The sequence below is a fragment of the Notothenia coriiceps genome, unplaced genomic scaffold (genome assembly GCF_000735185.1).
Source record: "Notothenia coriiceps isolate Sejong01 unplaced genomic scaffold, NC01 NC01_scaffold00031444, whole genome shotgun sequence".
Classification (NCBI taxonomy): Eukaryota; Metazoa; Chordata; class Actinopteri; order Perciformes; family Nototheniidae; genus Notothenia; species Notothenia coriiceps.
In genome coordinates, this window is record NW_011364145.1 from 55,004 (window position 1) to 69,438 (window position 14,435).

A 14,435-nucleotide genomic window follows, 5' to 3' on the forward strand; every position below is an offset into this window, starting at 1 on the left:
GGCACTAAAAATGAAACAGAAACAGAAACCTCAGATGGATTATGTGTATAGACAAGGCGAGGTCCCTGTCCTCCCCGCCTGCTCTCTCTGAGAATTGTTTGGGACTGACATACTGCTGACAGACGAGAGAGAATCTGTTTCTTTAAACTTCACCTGAGTCGTCCCTTTATACCCTCCGCATGCGCCTAAACACACATTCTGTCTTGCATTACTCGCAGACCTTCGACAACAAGCTTTGATTTTCAATTCGCAGTGACATCAACAGCAGCACCTTTAACCTAATTTGAATTTTTGCATAAACTCCCCATCCCAATGTGTCAACCCATAATGCTTCCAAAAAAAAAGAGATGTGGATCTCATTTCTTTGTCACCGTGTATTTCGGTATAGCAGCCTTAGATCCCGCTGGTTGCTAAGGAGCGAGTGCTCCACTGCTCTAATGGGCTGATTTGGTATTCAGCTCGATGCTGGCTCTTATTTTGGTATGCCAGACAAAGTGTTTTGATGGAGGACGATTGCAGCCGCGTCTGGAGACAGTTTGATGGTTTATGGATGAGAGCACACTCCGTGCCTTTGACTGCACAAGACAATGCACTATGTTCTCTTCTTCCCTTATCACACAATCTCACACAACACAACACACCACACTGGACAGCGTCACACAACATCAGGGTCTACAACACTGTTGCACTGTTACTCCTAATACAAAACTACTCTCCTCCAAGTTTTATTTTGTTGTCTTGTGTAACAAAACGTACCATTCCCAAACAGTTTGTTTTCAAAAATTGTTGTTTTTAGAAATGAACAGATTGGGGCTTCTTTTGTTATTTGTGTGCAGCGCTAAGGAACAGTGGCACAGTGTTTGTGTATAGAGGCATCTTAGAGTTGAAAGAGGACCACATTTAGGCTCGAGCGTTCAGAGTTCCCAAAGCTTGTGGGTGTTTTAATGAGTCATTTTAACTTCATTTAAAGCCAGCTGAGCAGAAAATAGATCAGTGAATGAGCCCTGGGCCTGTATGGATCTGCAACCGATTTACATCTCTGCGAGAGCCAACCCACATCCCAACAGCTGTGTGTGCATGTGCATGTGTGTGCGTGTGTATTTGTGTGTGCGCATATGTCTGTCCTATGTGTCCGTCTATGCAGGTGTGAGGTGAGTGCAGAACAAGGATCGAATATTTCTGCGAGCAGTATGCAAACTTGTCTCTCTCATGTCTTCATCTGAATAGACAAGGGCATTCCAAAGGTGAACTGGGAACTGTAGTTACAGTGCATGCGATGGGATTTGGGGTGTTGACTCTGAAGTGTATTTATTATTACTTTTTGATAGAGTGATTTGCCGCAGGCGGTAGCGTCTGCTGTACACAGAACACCCAGTCCTTCTGTGGCCTCATAGGCAGACAGTCTGCTCACTGTTCAGAGACTGATAACAGGGCACGGTAAATAAAACTCTTCAGCTCGGCTCTTTTCTGTCAAGAAAGAAGGGCCATTGCACCCTGTCTGGTGCTTTTATTTGTCCTGACTTGTGTTTTTATGGCGCGTTCCTCTGCTCCTTTGTCCCCTGCGCATTCGCTTCCTTGTGTTAACACCTGAAAAGCACAAGTGTGTGACAACCGAGGCTCTTTGGTGACTTTTGAAATTAGGCGCCTTTGTTCCCATCTTCTTGCTTTTTCTACAGTTCTCTTTAAATGCCACATTAACTGACTTACTCTACAATTAAAAAGACACATGTAAATGTTAATTGTCTGATGTACCTTATTTTACATTTCATTTTATCTACAGCTCCGGCAGAGGCGCTGGTGTGTGATCAGTGTGGAGCCACGTTCTCCTCAGAGGATGCTCTGGAAGCCCACAGGCAAACACACACAGGTACGTACACACACACACACAGGTACGTACACACACACACACACACACACACACACACACACACACACACACACACACACACACACACACACACACACACATATTATGTCTACCCTGGACAGCATGCATTGAACTGTCAAGTAAGCCGTGACTGTGGGACTTGTGATGGGTCTAAACTTGTCTGTCATGCTGGCTCTGGGTTAAACTGTTCCTGTCATGATGCTCCATAATTTATCAACATGGCGGTGGGAGGCCCTCTCACATATCACCCACTAATATCTCTTGGCATCCAAACCCACTGCTTGCCACTTTGCCACAGTGGTAGCTTTACAGTGCCAGCGTTACAGTTTCACAGACACACTATCTACACATCCTGCCTGTGGAATTATTCACCTTACACTCACACTAACTCACACAATGAGATCAACAAATTCTGGTTTCAATCATCTCCGATAACTAAAATGTTTGTGAAACCTTCTCTTGTGACTTTTTTTCTTGTGTATCGTACGTCTGTCATGTTGAGTGGGCGTCAGGATGATCGTAGTTTCTTATCTTAAAAGTTGTGTTTTTGGATTGACTCCAATCTGGGCTCGTTTAGAGTTTGAACTAGCAGCCTGAGCAGCTGAAGACGTTTTCTTCTTTTAATTCTTAAAACCCACATAAGAATTAAGACTTTGTTATATTAGTAACAAGCAGTTAAGTGCTTTATAGGCAGAGGTCAAGGGAAACAAGGAGATTAGACAATAAATCAATCAACCAAAATGAAAGTTGATAATCTATTTAATAAAAGCTTAGAAGTCAATAAAACAGATTGGCTTTTATCGTTTTTTAACCAGCCATTAAGTATTGTTTTTGGTGTAATTATGACTTGGGATGCCAATTAATAATGATTACATTGTATTTATAAAGGATTTATACATTTTAACAACCATAGTGATGGTTAATAAGTCATTAATACCCAACTTTATTATCTGCTGTAGCCAGGCGATACGTAAAACAAACACACAATCATAAAAGCTAACACAAAACCATGTACTTCAGTGTATCAGTGATGATGCATAAAGCATATAATAACCACACATTTTTATTTGTAGCTCTAGATCATTTTTAAGAAAAAAATACAAATATTGACGGCCACCAGCCTCTGTAATCTCCATCTTTACTGGCTTTCTTAATCATCTTTGATAATAACATAAATGTTATTGAGTTTTCCGTCTGTCGGTTGGAAGAAACAAGCTATTTGAAGACATCCCCTCGGGCACTGGGAAATTATGATTGACATTTTTTTTTCTGTTGTCCAAGATTTTATTGACGACAAGATTATTCAAAAATAAAAAAGAGGCAGATAAATTCATAATAAAAAAGAATGGTTAGGTGTAGCGCTTTTTTTCGGAAGACAAATAAGCATGACCCAGTTTTTCAATTCAACAATAATAAAAATCAGTCCAATATGAAGCCTCCACCCGGTCATTTCTAAAGCCTTGGTACCTGCCTTAGATAAGATCATTATTGAAAACCTCTAAAGCCTTAATGAGAATGCTTTGTAGTGAATAGGCACTGTTGAATATTTTCCCGAGAAATACATAACAGCACTTGTTTGACTGGAAAGTATCCAACTGTGAAAAAAAGCTGTATTGTTGTCAGACGATACATATGCCTGGCAGTGTCTGAACCCACACCTTTACTGCTACTGTCAGAGAAAGGTGATAACCCTCTCCGGAGCATTGGCATGTAACTGTAACTCCAGGTGGCACACACAGTATGAATACTTAATGGATGTGGACATGGAGGGGTGTTAACGGTGCCCAGAAGTTTCTACCCACATCTCCCCAACTTGTAAACATCCAGAGCTCGGTTTCAGCTTGGCAGTGTATCCAGAACAGGGTACAGGAGGACATTACTCTCTCATTTTGTTGTGATCTCAGCTGTGACGCATGACCCTTTTTACAGACTCCTATTGTAGCTACAGGTAATGTAATCAGCTGTGCCAAGGATATGCTCCAATCCATTATCATTTACATTTAATATATATAACCTGGATTCCATTCCTCCTAAAAACACAGGATCTTTACCGCTTCCTGTATTTTAATTTGCCATGTGGCATAACCAGTGAGCCAAATGAGTTTCCTCTTAGCAGATTAACACTTGTCAGACCTCAGCAGCTGCAGCACGGCGGCCCACCTCCTCTAAAAGGCACATAATACTACTTTGGGAGATCTTACCCCAAATTGGCTGAATTTGGCAACACTGGTGGCTACAGTGAAAGTCTGTTTAAGCTATTTTGATATGTCAGAGGTGAATGGCCGTGGGTTGCTGGAGATCAAAGAGGGGGGGGGGGTTTGGGGGCAGGGCGGACTGTGGGAAGGGAAGGGGGTAGGGGGTATTTGAGGACTTCCTGAGGGCAAGAGGATTGCTGCTGGTGTTGGATGCCAGGACTGAGAGGAAAACAACATCATGTGCTGCTGTTTACTCCTCACCACAGCACTGTCACAGTCTCCTCTGACCTACTTGTCAGTGCCCAAAATAAAAGAATGGATCTGTCTCCGAATTGCTCTAACAACAAGGGGGTTTGTTTCATCAGAGCAAATCGAGGGCTGTGGGGCACCGAGCTCTACATTTTGGAAAACCCAAGACTGTATGTTATCTACAGCAGGCTCAGAAAGTGACTGTAAGCACTTCAAGCCATGCTGGCTGGCCATTTTGCCACCTTGCCTTCAAGGCAAAGGCCATAAGAGTGGTGCCTTTGTGTACTCACAGCAGCTGCACTGTTTCCACACTTTACAGCCTGCTTCATCAAGGGAATAATATTACCTTCTGTCTGAGTTCTAATTAAACCGTCTGTTAGTTGATTCAGATACAGCCCGGGCTTTATTATGCAGACCTTTAAGCTCGCCTAATCATGTGTCCGTCATCATACTGCAGCCTCCTGTTAATACCCAGCTGTAATTTAGCCCTAAACTTAATTGAACTGCGCTCTGGTTGGCCATTGAGATCACAGTATTTATTTGCTCTCACTGTCATGATACAAATAGCCCCAGGTCGCCCTGTCATTTCAGGTAGAAATACAGTAGACAGAGAATATATTCTAGGAATTGAGGCAAGTGAACCCATGTGTGACCTCAACGAAGTGATCCATCGAGTGGTGGTTAAACACAAGCAACGTATCTCTTGTTGCATTAATTATTAAGTCGGTTGTCCCTCACTCGGGTAGATTAGCAGGCTGCTGATGAGCGCCCGGGGTTGTTTAAGGTACTGTAGCCTTTGTGCATGTGCTTCTCGGGAGTCACAACTACAGGGAGCTGTCGGCACGAACACATACAGAAGCGTGTCATGGGAGGCCTTGCACATAATGTAGCCTGTATGACTGTGTATGTTTGACTGAATGATATCAGTGAGCTCACAGTATATACACTCAGCAGCCTTAGGACAGAGTTTATAGTGTCCTCACATAGCATCCTCCAGCTAGCAGACACGCTCAGCCACGATGTAATGTTGTAAATTGTGAAATCAGTGTGAAATTCCTCTACCCTTTGAGGGCAGCACAATATTTGTGTAGCTTTGACTTGGCTGTCAATCACAATTTACTGAAACAAACTTTATAGATTAAACCTATTAAATGATTGCAGTTCAAATTAAATGTTTTGTGTCTATTTATTTCAGACAATTATTCACAAATCAATCACTTTAATTGGTGGGCTCCGGACACTAAAGTTAAGATTAACACAGAAGAAATTATACAGATTTGCCGTCACCACTGAATACAATCTCTTGTTCAATTTGCAGTGGGTTTACTCCCAGATTCTCAGGGTGGGAACACTTTTGTTTGCAGTTTGAAAAGAAACAGGCTGCGCTTATTTGTGAATGAAGGGATTAGCTTGAACACTTCACCCCAACAAGGACCATGATCCTATCTGGTTGCCTAGACACATGGTTTTGTTTCTTAGGCAGCGTGAGAGCGTGGCTGGCTCCCACCTCGGTTGGACTGAATAAGTGGCAGATGTATGAAGGCAGACCATGTTAAATCACATGAGCATACACGCGGTCTTAGTGGAGATATGCGGAAATAGCATAGCAACCTCAGACCGTGTGCATTAGACAAGCAGCTCAGTAATATAATACAGACATTAAATGTTTATATTTTCTGCCTCCCTGGCAGATTTCCTTTAAAGTAAATCATTCCCACTGTTAAGACTCCCTTCCACTGAACACAATGCTCAGTCAACTCTCCAGCCTTTGAGGAATACCATTGATTACATGGTATTTACCCCATTGAGGGCCAAGGGTCAGGGGTCATCCTGTGCCTTAAAACCCAAATCCCAAATCCATTGTCTGGTTAAGGGTGAGAAGGCAGGGGGCAATGACAGCCAACTTTAGGGCTTATTCTCTCATAAAGAAGCTCCTTTACACTTATTACCAAAGCTTACTGGAAAACTCTACAACAGCAAATCCTCTTTCTTTGAAAAGTTAACAGAGCACAGCGAGGCGAAATGCCACCACTAACGCACACAAACACTTCCTTGCCTCCGAAAGGTTTTTGTTTACACTTCAAGATATTATTTGTTATTTGTTATTTTCGGCGTTCGGTTGCGCAGAATCAAACCAAAAGCGACTGCTGAGCTGTTGTCACTGCGTGTCAACCCGGGATCAAGAGTGTGATTGTTGTGACAGAATATTTGTCATATTTCTTTACTCAAGTTTCAGAATTGTTGGTGACAGAAGTATCAGGATATACATCTGTGAGAGTCTGCCAGTGTGTCAGGGAGTAACGGTTTAACCTGCACAAAGAAACTGGGATGTTCAACTTTCAGAGCAGACAGAACAAAGGACCCAGGCCGCATTGAAACACGCATTTACAATGTATGATAGTTAATAAAGGGAGAGCGGAGAGAGGATGATTAAAGTAGCTTTGAGGTGTCTACAAGGTGGTTAATGTGTTTTTCGGCTGGCTGAGGGCTCTGCTGTGCTCTGCCTGCAGCTAAAGTATCCAGGACACATTGGAAAAGAAAGCACGCCCCCTGCTGTCTGTGGAAAACATTACAAGAGAAACCGCTAAAAGTGGATCAAGGCTTCCACATCACAGGTTATGCAGATTGCTTTTTCTTTTTTTTTTTTTAAATGCTTTAAGCCATTTTTAGATGGATCATTATCCCGACTCCACTGTTGCACAGTGCACAGTGAATCGGCATTCGTTAGGTATGACTCAGGCGGAAAGTGAAGCTGGTTAGACAGTGAAAGAGTTGGTCAGCGGATAAGGGGAGTGGGCAGGGTGCAGAGGCGTTCAGAATGGAGGGTCTTTTGTTTAGAACTAAAATATTGTGATCCGTGGGTGAGAAAGGACCGCGGTCATTAGGCGACAGCATAAAGACAGGGATTGTAGGAGTTGCGTGAGGAGCCTATGACTAATGGGCTTGGTCAATGAGGGCCTGGACCTCATTGTGTTCCCTTTGTGCAGGAGTCCAGAGGCTAGAGCCTCTGAACAGGTGCAGTTGGGTCCATGCAGGATTGTTAGGATCAGGGAATGTCTTTCATCCTGTCTTCTTTCTGTTAATGATTACAGATGATCAGTTCTATTAGTGAGCATTTCAAAACTAGGTTTAAAAAGAAGAAGCCCCATAATTATAATATTAGGTTTTTTGCTTCTTTGCCAAATGATACATACCAGTGAAATGTGAAGTGTAAAAAGCGTCTTGCTTTGTTTGAGAAATTGTGACATGTGGATTAGTAAACAAAACACAGTGAATGTTTCAGATTTATCCCATAAAACGTGAATTTGCTTGATTTGTTTCCTTTCCTTTCTAGTTTGAACAGGCTTGTCTGTTAACTTGATTGAACCTAAAGCAAGAGTCTGACACTCTTCCCTCTTAGTATGAGTGTGCTGTATCCCTTTCCCTGCGTTAATTCCAATTTAATTGCCAGTTGCCTCAAGGCACTTCAATAACAGTAACAAATGATTTGATTTAGTGGACCTCATCAGACTGCATTTTAAATGCGACACAGCAACCCCACTTGAATTCCAATGAAGTGCTGGCACAGTCCTCTGTTTACTAATGATCCTCCGCTGGAGATGTCTGATTGAATCTGAGTCAGGAGCAATGGGACCTGCTAGCATTGTAAATGATCTGCAACCTGAGCAGACAGAGAAATAAGGAGCTCATAATCTCACATTAAAGCCTCGTTCTGCAGGACATGCACATTATGTCCAATGCAGCTGATTAACCAGTCCCTCAGTCTTACGGCATATATGAATTTGCCTCGGTGTGAATGCCAGATTGGATTTGAGAGCTGGCATACACAGCCTGTAGATCAAGTGTTGACTGTATGACAGCCAATGGATCTTCTTCACGTTGCCATTTTGACTAGAGCTACCCTGCCAGCGACTCCCTATCTGTATTCCTCTCCACACTCCGTGCAACAGGAAAGCAGCCCCGAAGAGATGCCAGGTCACACACAGGATTAAACTGGATTGTGTTTTTTCCTGCAGTCCTGCCTTTAATGGCTTGATATCACTACTTAACATTCTGCACAGAGCGCATAGTGTAGGCATCATTTAGGGTGGAGCTACTATCAGCCGCTCTTTGAGCACAGAGACAGAGGACTTCACAGGCTGGAGCTGACTCCTGATGGGGAATGAAGAGAATAATTACACATCTAACACACCAGGAAGGATCCATTGATTGTGTGATTGGCATGCTGTGCATTGTGTGGGAAATTCTTAAAGAAAACAATGACTTTCATGGTTTAAAATAGAACGCATAAAGACTCGCAGTTGAAAGTGCCTCTGGGCTTTTAGGGGAGTTAGTTTAGGTAGAGGCACTTGCTCTTTGAAAGAAGCTTTTCCCTCTGAGGACTCGCACAAAGTTGAAGTGACCCAGTTTCCCCACTTAAGGCCCTGTCTGTGTATGGTACTGAAATAACTGTGCGTCTGTGTCTTGTGTGTTCTCCAGGGACTGACATGGCGCTGTTCTGTCTGCTTTGTGCAAAGCGCTTCCAGACCCAGAAGGCCCTGCAGCAGCACATGGAGGTCCATACAGGCATGCACAGCTACATCTGTAGCCACTGTGAGCGCCCCTTCCCCAGCCACACGACCCTCAAAAGACACTTGCGCTCACACACGGGTAAGGCACGGATCATTCGCACGTCTATAGCACTATCTCCTGCCATAAAACATAAGCATGCAGTGTCAAAAGCATGCATATGTTGGAAAGGAGACGGCTGTTTTTATTTCTGTATACGAGTTCATTTCCTTAGGTTACTGGCTTTAAGGTTTTAAGTCAATTTGCATGCATCCTCTCCCACCCTCTTATTCACTTCTCTATACGATGACTCACCTCTCTGATGACAGCACTGTACCGTTATGGCCGGTGCATATTTTGGGCAATTTCATCCTGCTTATATTTTGGGTTCTTAGACAGCCTTTGGGCTTCTGCAATTCACGGCTGTCAGTTCTAGTGTGGTTCACCCAAAATGATAGAGGAAACCCAAATAAATATTGAAGGAAAAGCAAATGGAAATGACTTGTCTGTGTGTTCTACCAAGGGTGAGTCTTAGTGCCGCAGGAGACGGAGAGATATTTACTGAAAAGATGTCCCCCTTTCTTCTTTTACCTTAAATAACACTCCCAGCTGTCAGGATGGCTTGATGTCTAGACAGGAGAAATACATAATTGATGTGAAGAGACAGAAGTGAAGGGAGTTTTGGCCATGGCGGCGTATCTTGTTTGTATGCCATTCTGCTTGGAAGTAACATTTTGTAAATGTCATCTGCTCCACAGTGGGGTGGGGGATTGGGGAGAATGGGCCTGTAATGAGGAGAGCAATGTATCCTCTGACTTGGCTGTTGCTGTGGACACTGAGATAATGAGGCGCATAGGTCATTGGAGATGAGTCAAACCCTCAGCCTAGGAGAGAAATAGATTAACTACAGTATAGAGCACAGAGCACTACATGCCTTGAGGGCTTTTATTAGCTATTACCAGACAGCCAAGAGGAGTGTCCTCATGTCATAACATTAGCAATGTCTGAAAGCACATTATTCCCCCGCTTGATATGCATGTGCAGAAAAGAGCTATTTGACCTACGTAGTTACATATGAGCCCATTCCATGTCGTGCCAAAGACGAAGTTAGCCTTTAATGCCTCTCATGATAATGAGCTGTGTTGGTGTTGCGGCTGCTGTTTTGACACGACTATGTTCTCAGGCGATCACCCGTTTGAGTGTGAATTCTGCGGGAGCTGCTTCAGAGACGACGGGACGCTGAGGGGTCACAAACGCATCCACACAGGAGAGAAGCCTTACGAGTGCAACGGCTGTGGGAAGAGGTTCAGCCTCAAACACCAGCTCGAAACCCACTACCGCGTCCACACAGGTGAGAGAACAGAGGCGAGAACACACTCACACATACAGGGAGGCATTTCAGCGCTGCTAATAGGGGTGGTCCTCTATGCAATATCTATATTTAAAAGGCTGGTGATATATGTGATTTTTCATCTTAATGACAAGTAATTTCTGAATAGCTTAGTCTGCCATGACACATATATAATAATGTGCTACTGTACTTTACTCTTCTCTTTGATTAACATTTGCTACAAACTACGGTGCCCAACTGTTTAAGAAAATTAGCTTTATTTCTTTATTGCAGCCATTTCTTTTTGTGACCTATTTTAAAGATTTACGTCTTCCCTCAGAACAAATTAGATTCTGGCTGAGTGCCACAGACAGGCTAGGGTAGTCAGAAAATATTAAAGGTCTGAATAATGCACTCATGCTTTTGTTTTTTTTATGGAAATGTTGACAGAAGACAACTATAGAATAATGCCTGCCTTCAAAAACTTTACTTAAAACTTAAATGACACATTTTTTTTTTTTTATCGTAAAAAAATGGCATTTGAAATGCTGTTAACAGTCAATCTAACCACTAAATATTGATGGTTTTTCAGCTTTTAAAGCTTTTTTTCGCGAATAGGACAAAAAACCCTATCTTTGTGCAACAGATCTAAATGTAATGTCAGGTTACATTGTACCGACTGCTATCTGACGCCTTGCTGAGGTCAGAGAGAACCCTCTGTCGTATTTGTGGTAGATGACGCTGACTGGCCAATATCTAACTGGCAAACTGATATACCGGGTAGGTCTAATCCTGACGCGAAAACACTCACCAACACAAACACAACACCACCTGGAGTACAGTGGACTGAAATGGAGGTGAGTCCCGTTTCACGTGGCCGGCCCTCTGGCCCCGGGTCTACAAGGTTAATGCTGTATTGTTGCATTTTTCAGGTGAGAAGCCATTTGAGTGTAAGCTGTGTCACCAACGGTCCAGAGACTACTCGGCCATGATCAAGCACCTGCGCACTCACAACGGAGCGTCCCCGTACCAGTGCACCGTCTGCCAGGACTTCTGCCCCAGCCTGGCCTCCATGCAGAAGCACATAAAGGGCCACAAGCCGGAGGACGTGCCGGCAGACTGGAGGATAGAAAAGACTTACCTGTACGTCTGTTACGTCTGAGCAGGACTTGGACGTCCCACGCACACACACTCTGTCACTGTTGGGTGAAAACCTTGTAACTCCAGTGTTGCTGTTTTTCATGCTGGAAAATGAAATGTCTCTCTGTGGGTTTAAAGAAATAATATTTAGACTCTTTCTGGATTAAGTGTGAAGTTGTCGTTGTGGGAGATACAAGGTTTTTACCTGACAACAGAGACATGCAAGCACGAAAATTTATCTGTGTACACACTAGGGCTGCAAGTAATGATTTGTTTTATTATGAATTAGATTATTTTTTATTCTAAGTGATAAATTGTTTAGTCTGAAAAATGTAGTCACATTTTGGTGACATCTTCAAATAACCACTTTTGTTCCCACTGATTTGAAAGACAAGCCGCAAATGGCCACATTTTGAGAAACAGGAAGCCGTGGAGATGTATTATTTTCAACCCACAAAAAGAAGTGTTGAGAATGAGTTTACTGACAACTTATTGTTTCAGCCCTAGTGCACACACACTCTCCCTCACACACACAGTTTTGATAATAACTGTCTCTCCACTGTTGTTAAATCAAAGTCACAATGGCTGCCACTGCTGACCTGTCTGTGGAGCTGGAGAATTTATGATTTATCGATTGCTGAACCTGAGTTATCTTCTATGATTGTGCAGTAGTATTGAATATATAATTCCACGAAGGCTTGATTAGCTGAACTTTGCAACATGTTCTCTCCTAAATTCCTGTGACTTTTCAATTTAATTTTATGCTGGATTTTGTTTTGGGTTTGTTTATGTTCTGCATGTGTTACTTGAATGGCCTCCACGTTTTGACCTCACAAGCTTGATCTCTTTAATTGCCTTGTCTTTCTTGCCGTGGATGATATTGTTTCGAGGTAGCTGGCTTACAATTTGAGTTTTTCTTGCAATGTAATAGGTTTTGCTATTTATATGTTGTTTATTTGTTACCAAATATGTGCTGGTTTTCATCACGGTGTCTCTTGGGATGATTTCTAGTAGAGCGAGCTCTACCTCTCCTCACTTTCAAACCTACTGCAAAGTGTTCAGTCATCAGTAGTTTTTCATTTTCTAACAAATACATCATTTAAATGGACAAGCGGTGGGTAAAAAAACAGCCTCAACATGGCTTTTATGTGTAGTTTTTTATCATTAACTATACATGTCTTACAAAATCACAGAATCAGAATTTTCTAGGAGAAAATTTAAGAAAACATAAAAAGAAATTGTTGTTTTTATACAAAACATGAATAGAAAATTGTGACATTGAATCACTATGAGCAGGTTATTGTCAGTATAGTGTAGCTGTAATGTACAAACTGTCATTGTATGTTATTCCCTAATGTGAGCCTAAAACAGGCCTTATAGATTTAAACATGTTGTATTTTTGTATTACAGTAATTTGCTATCTGTTTACATTTGGTATGATTTGAGAAACATCTTAATGTGTGTGTTTTATAAGTCTCTGATTTGATTAAGATCCCTCCCTTGTGCCTCTTTTATAAGTAGAGCATTGATGTGCTTGAGTACATGGGTCTGTGCTATTGGTAGTTGTTTCTGGGTGTTTGTTTATTGTTACTTAAATAAAGATAGACTGCCATGTAGATCCACTTTGTCTGAAAATTGCAACTGGATAAAACATACTGTGATAGTGGCTGATGAGTCAAGCGTGTACTTTTGAAATCACAATTGCTTGGAACTGCATCAAATTTGTTCCCTTCAAAGCGACAATAGACCGAGATCTTCGGATGAAAACAGTGTGTATATCAAGTCTTGGCATCAGTGGGCATTACCAATGCCTTCTTAAGTAGCCAACAACACTCAGTGCCATGAAAACACACATTCACTGTATCTATTCTACATGAACATGCACTATACATGGATTTCCTTGGTGGACCAAAAGAAACAAGAGCACTTTTGTTTGAAAAGGGTTATTTCTTTGATCTTTCTATGTTGTGATAATGCAGATGTCCTTTTATTTGATGTGTCCTAGAAGGATGTGATTAGCATTGTTTAGATTATGTCAATGTCTGTCTACCTCAGGGCCAGATCAAAGCTCGACCTGGTATCCAATCAGGGTTGTTCTTCTTGCCATGTGTGCAGTAAAATCCCTCTTCATTACAGCTTTGTAACACAGTGTGTGAAAGTGTTTTCTCAGTGTGGATTCAGGCACAACTCTGTATGCGTCAGTGTTCGGTGGCATGGTAAAAAAAAGAATAAAACAATTTACTATTTTATGCATCTTGTCTCATTTGCCCTCTGTTTCGGCTGTCTGCATTCCATTTTCAAACTCTGATGTCAATGGTATTTTACTTTTTTGCGGATGGTCTCACAACTATATCAAGACCATCCATAATTTTCTATATATGCTCTATATATTTATCTTAAAATGGACATTATTTATCACAATTGATTAAATCAAAGGATTACAAAAGTATCTCCATACAATTAAACTGAATGGCTGGATTGCTCTGGTCAAGTTTGTTGTTCTTTTTTTATAATATATTTAGATATTTAGTCAGGGGATATTTGTCATTAATGTCATTTACAGTTTTGGGCAGAGGAATGCTTTTCTATGACTTCTAAAAGACAAGCTATACTATGACATTTTCATGAACTATTATGACCTTTTATTACATTTGTATAACATAGTATACTATGACTTTTTATGGCATACTATAGTAGTATGATGATATTTTGACACTATACTTTGTGTGAGATACTGTGATCATGTGACTTTTTCTAGGAAATCTTTGACGTACTAGTAAAAATATATGGCAAACTATACTATTTTAAAATATGACGTGACATTTGTAGATACCTTTTGAATTGCATTTTGTTAAGAAATAATATAGTATGACATTTGAAATGGTATCTATGTTATGATTTATTTATTTTTTGTTACATAATTATCATATACTTTAAAGATGTTGATGATCATTTGACATAAAACGTGAGATGTAATCGCAATACACTTTATTTAGGTTGTTTGCCTATTCCAATTATCTATATTAAAGAAACAATTAATATACAAGGTAGGTGAAAAAGCTTCCACAGCTGTTCAGTGTGTGTG

The 14,435-nt window shown here is 41.5% G+C and overlaps 1 protein-coding gene across 1 annotated transcript in view; it reads left to right on the forward strand.

Annotated features, from left to right (window-relative positions):
* LOC104959947 (zinc finger and BTB domain-containing protein 16-A-like) overlaps positions 1-13,603 on the forward strand; it is an 18,951-nt gene extending 5,348 nt beyond the window's left edge. The window contains exons 4-7 of the mRNA XM_010787853.1: positions 1,781-1,867; positions 8,812-8,982; positions 10,064-10,231; positions 11,143-13,603. Of these exons, the coding sequence (XP_010786155.1) occupies positions 1,781-1,867; positions 8,812-8,982; positions 10,064-10,231; positions 11,143-11,372 (656 nt within the window). The 3' untranslated portion in view covers positions 11,373-13,603. The remainder of the gene's footprint in view (positions 1-1,780; positions 1,868-8,811; positions 8,983-10,063; positions 10,232-11,142) is intronic.
* The last annotated feature ends 832 nt before the right edge of the window (positions 13,604-14,435 follow it).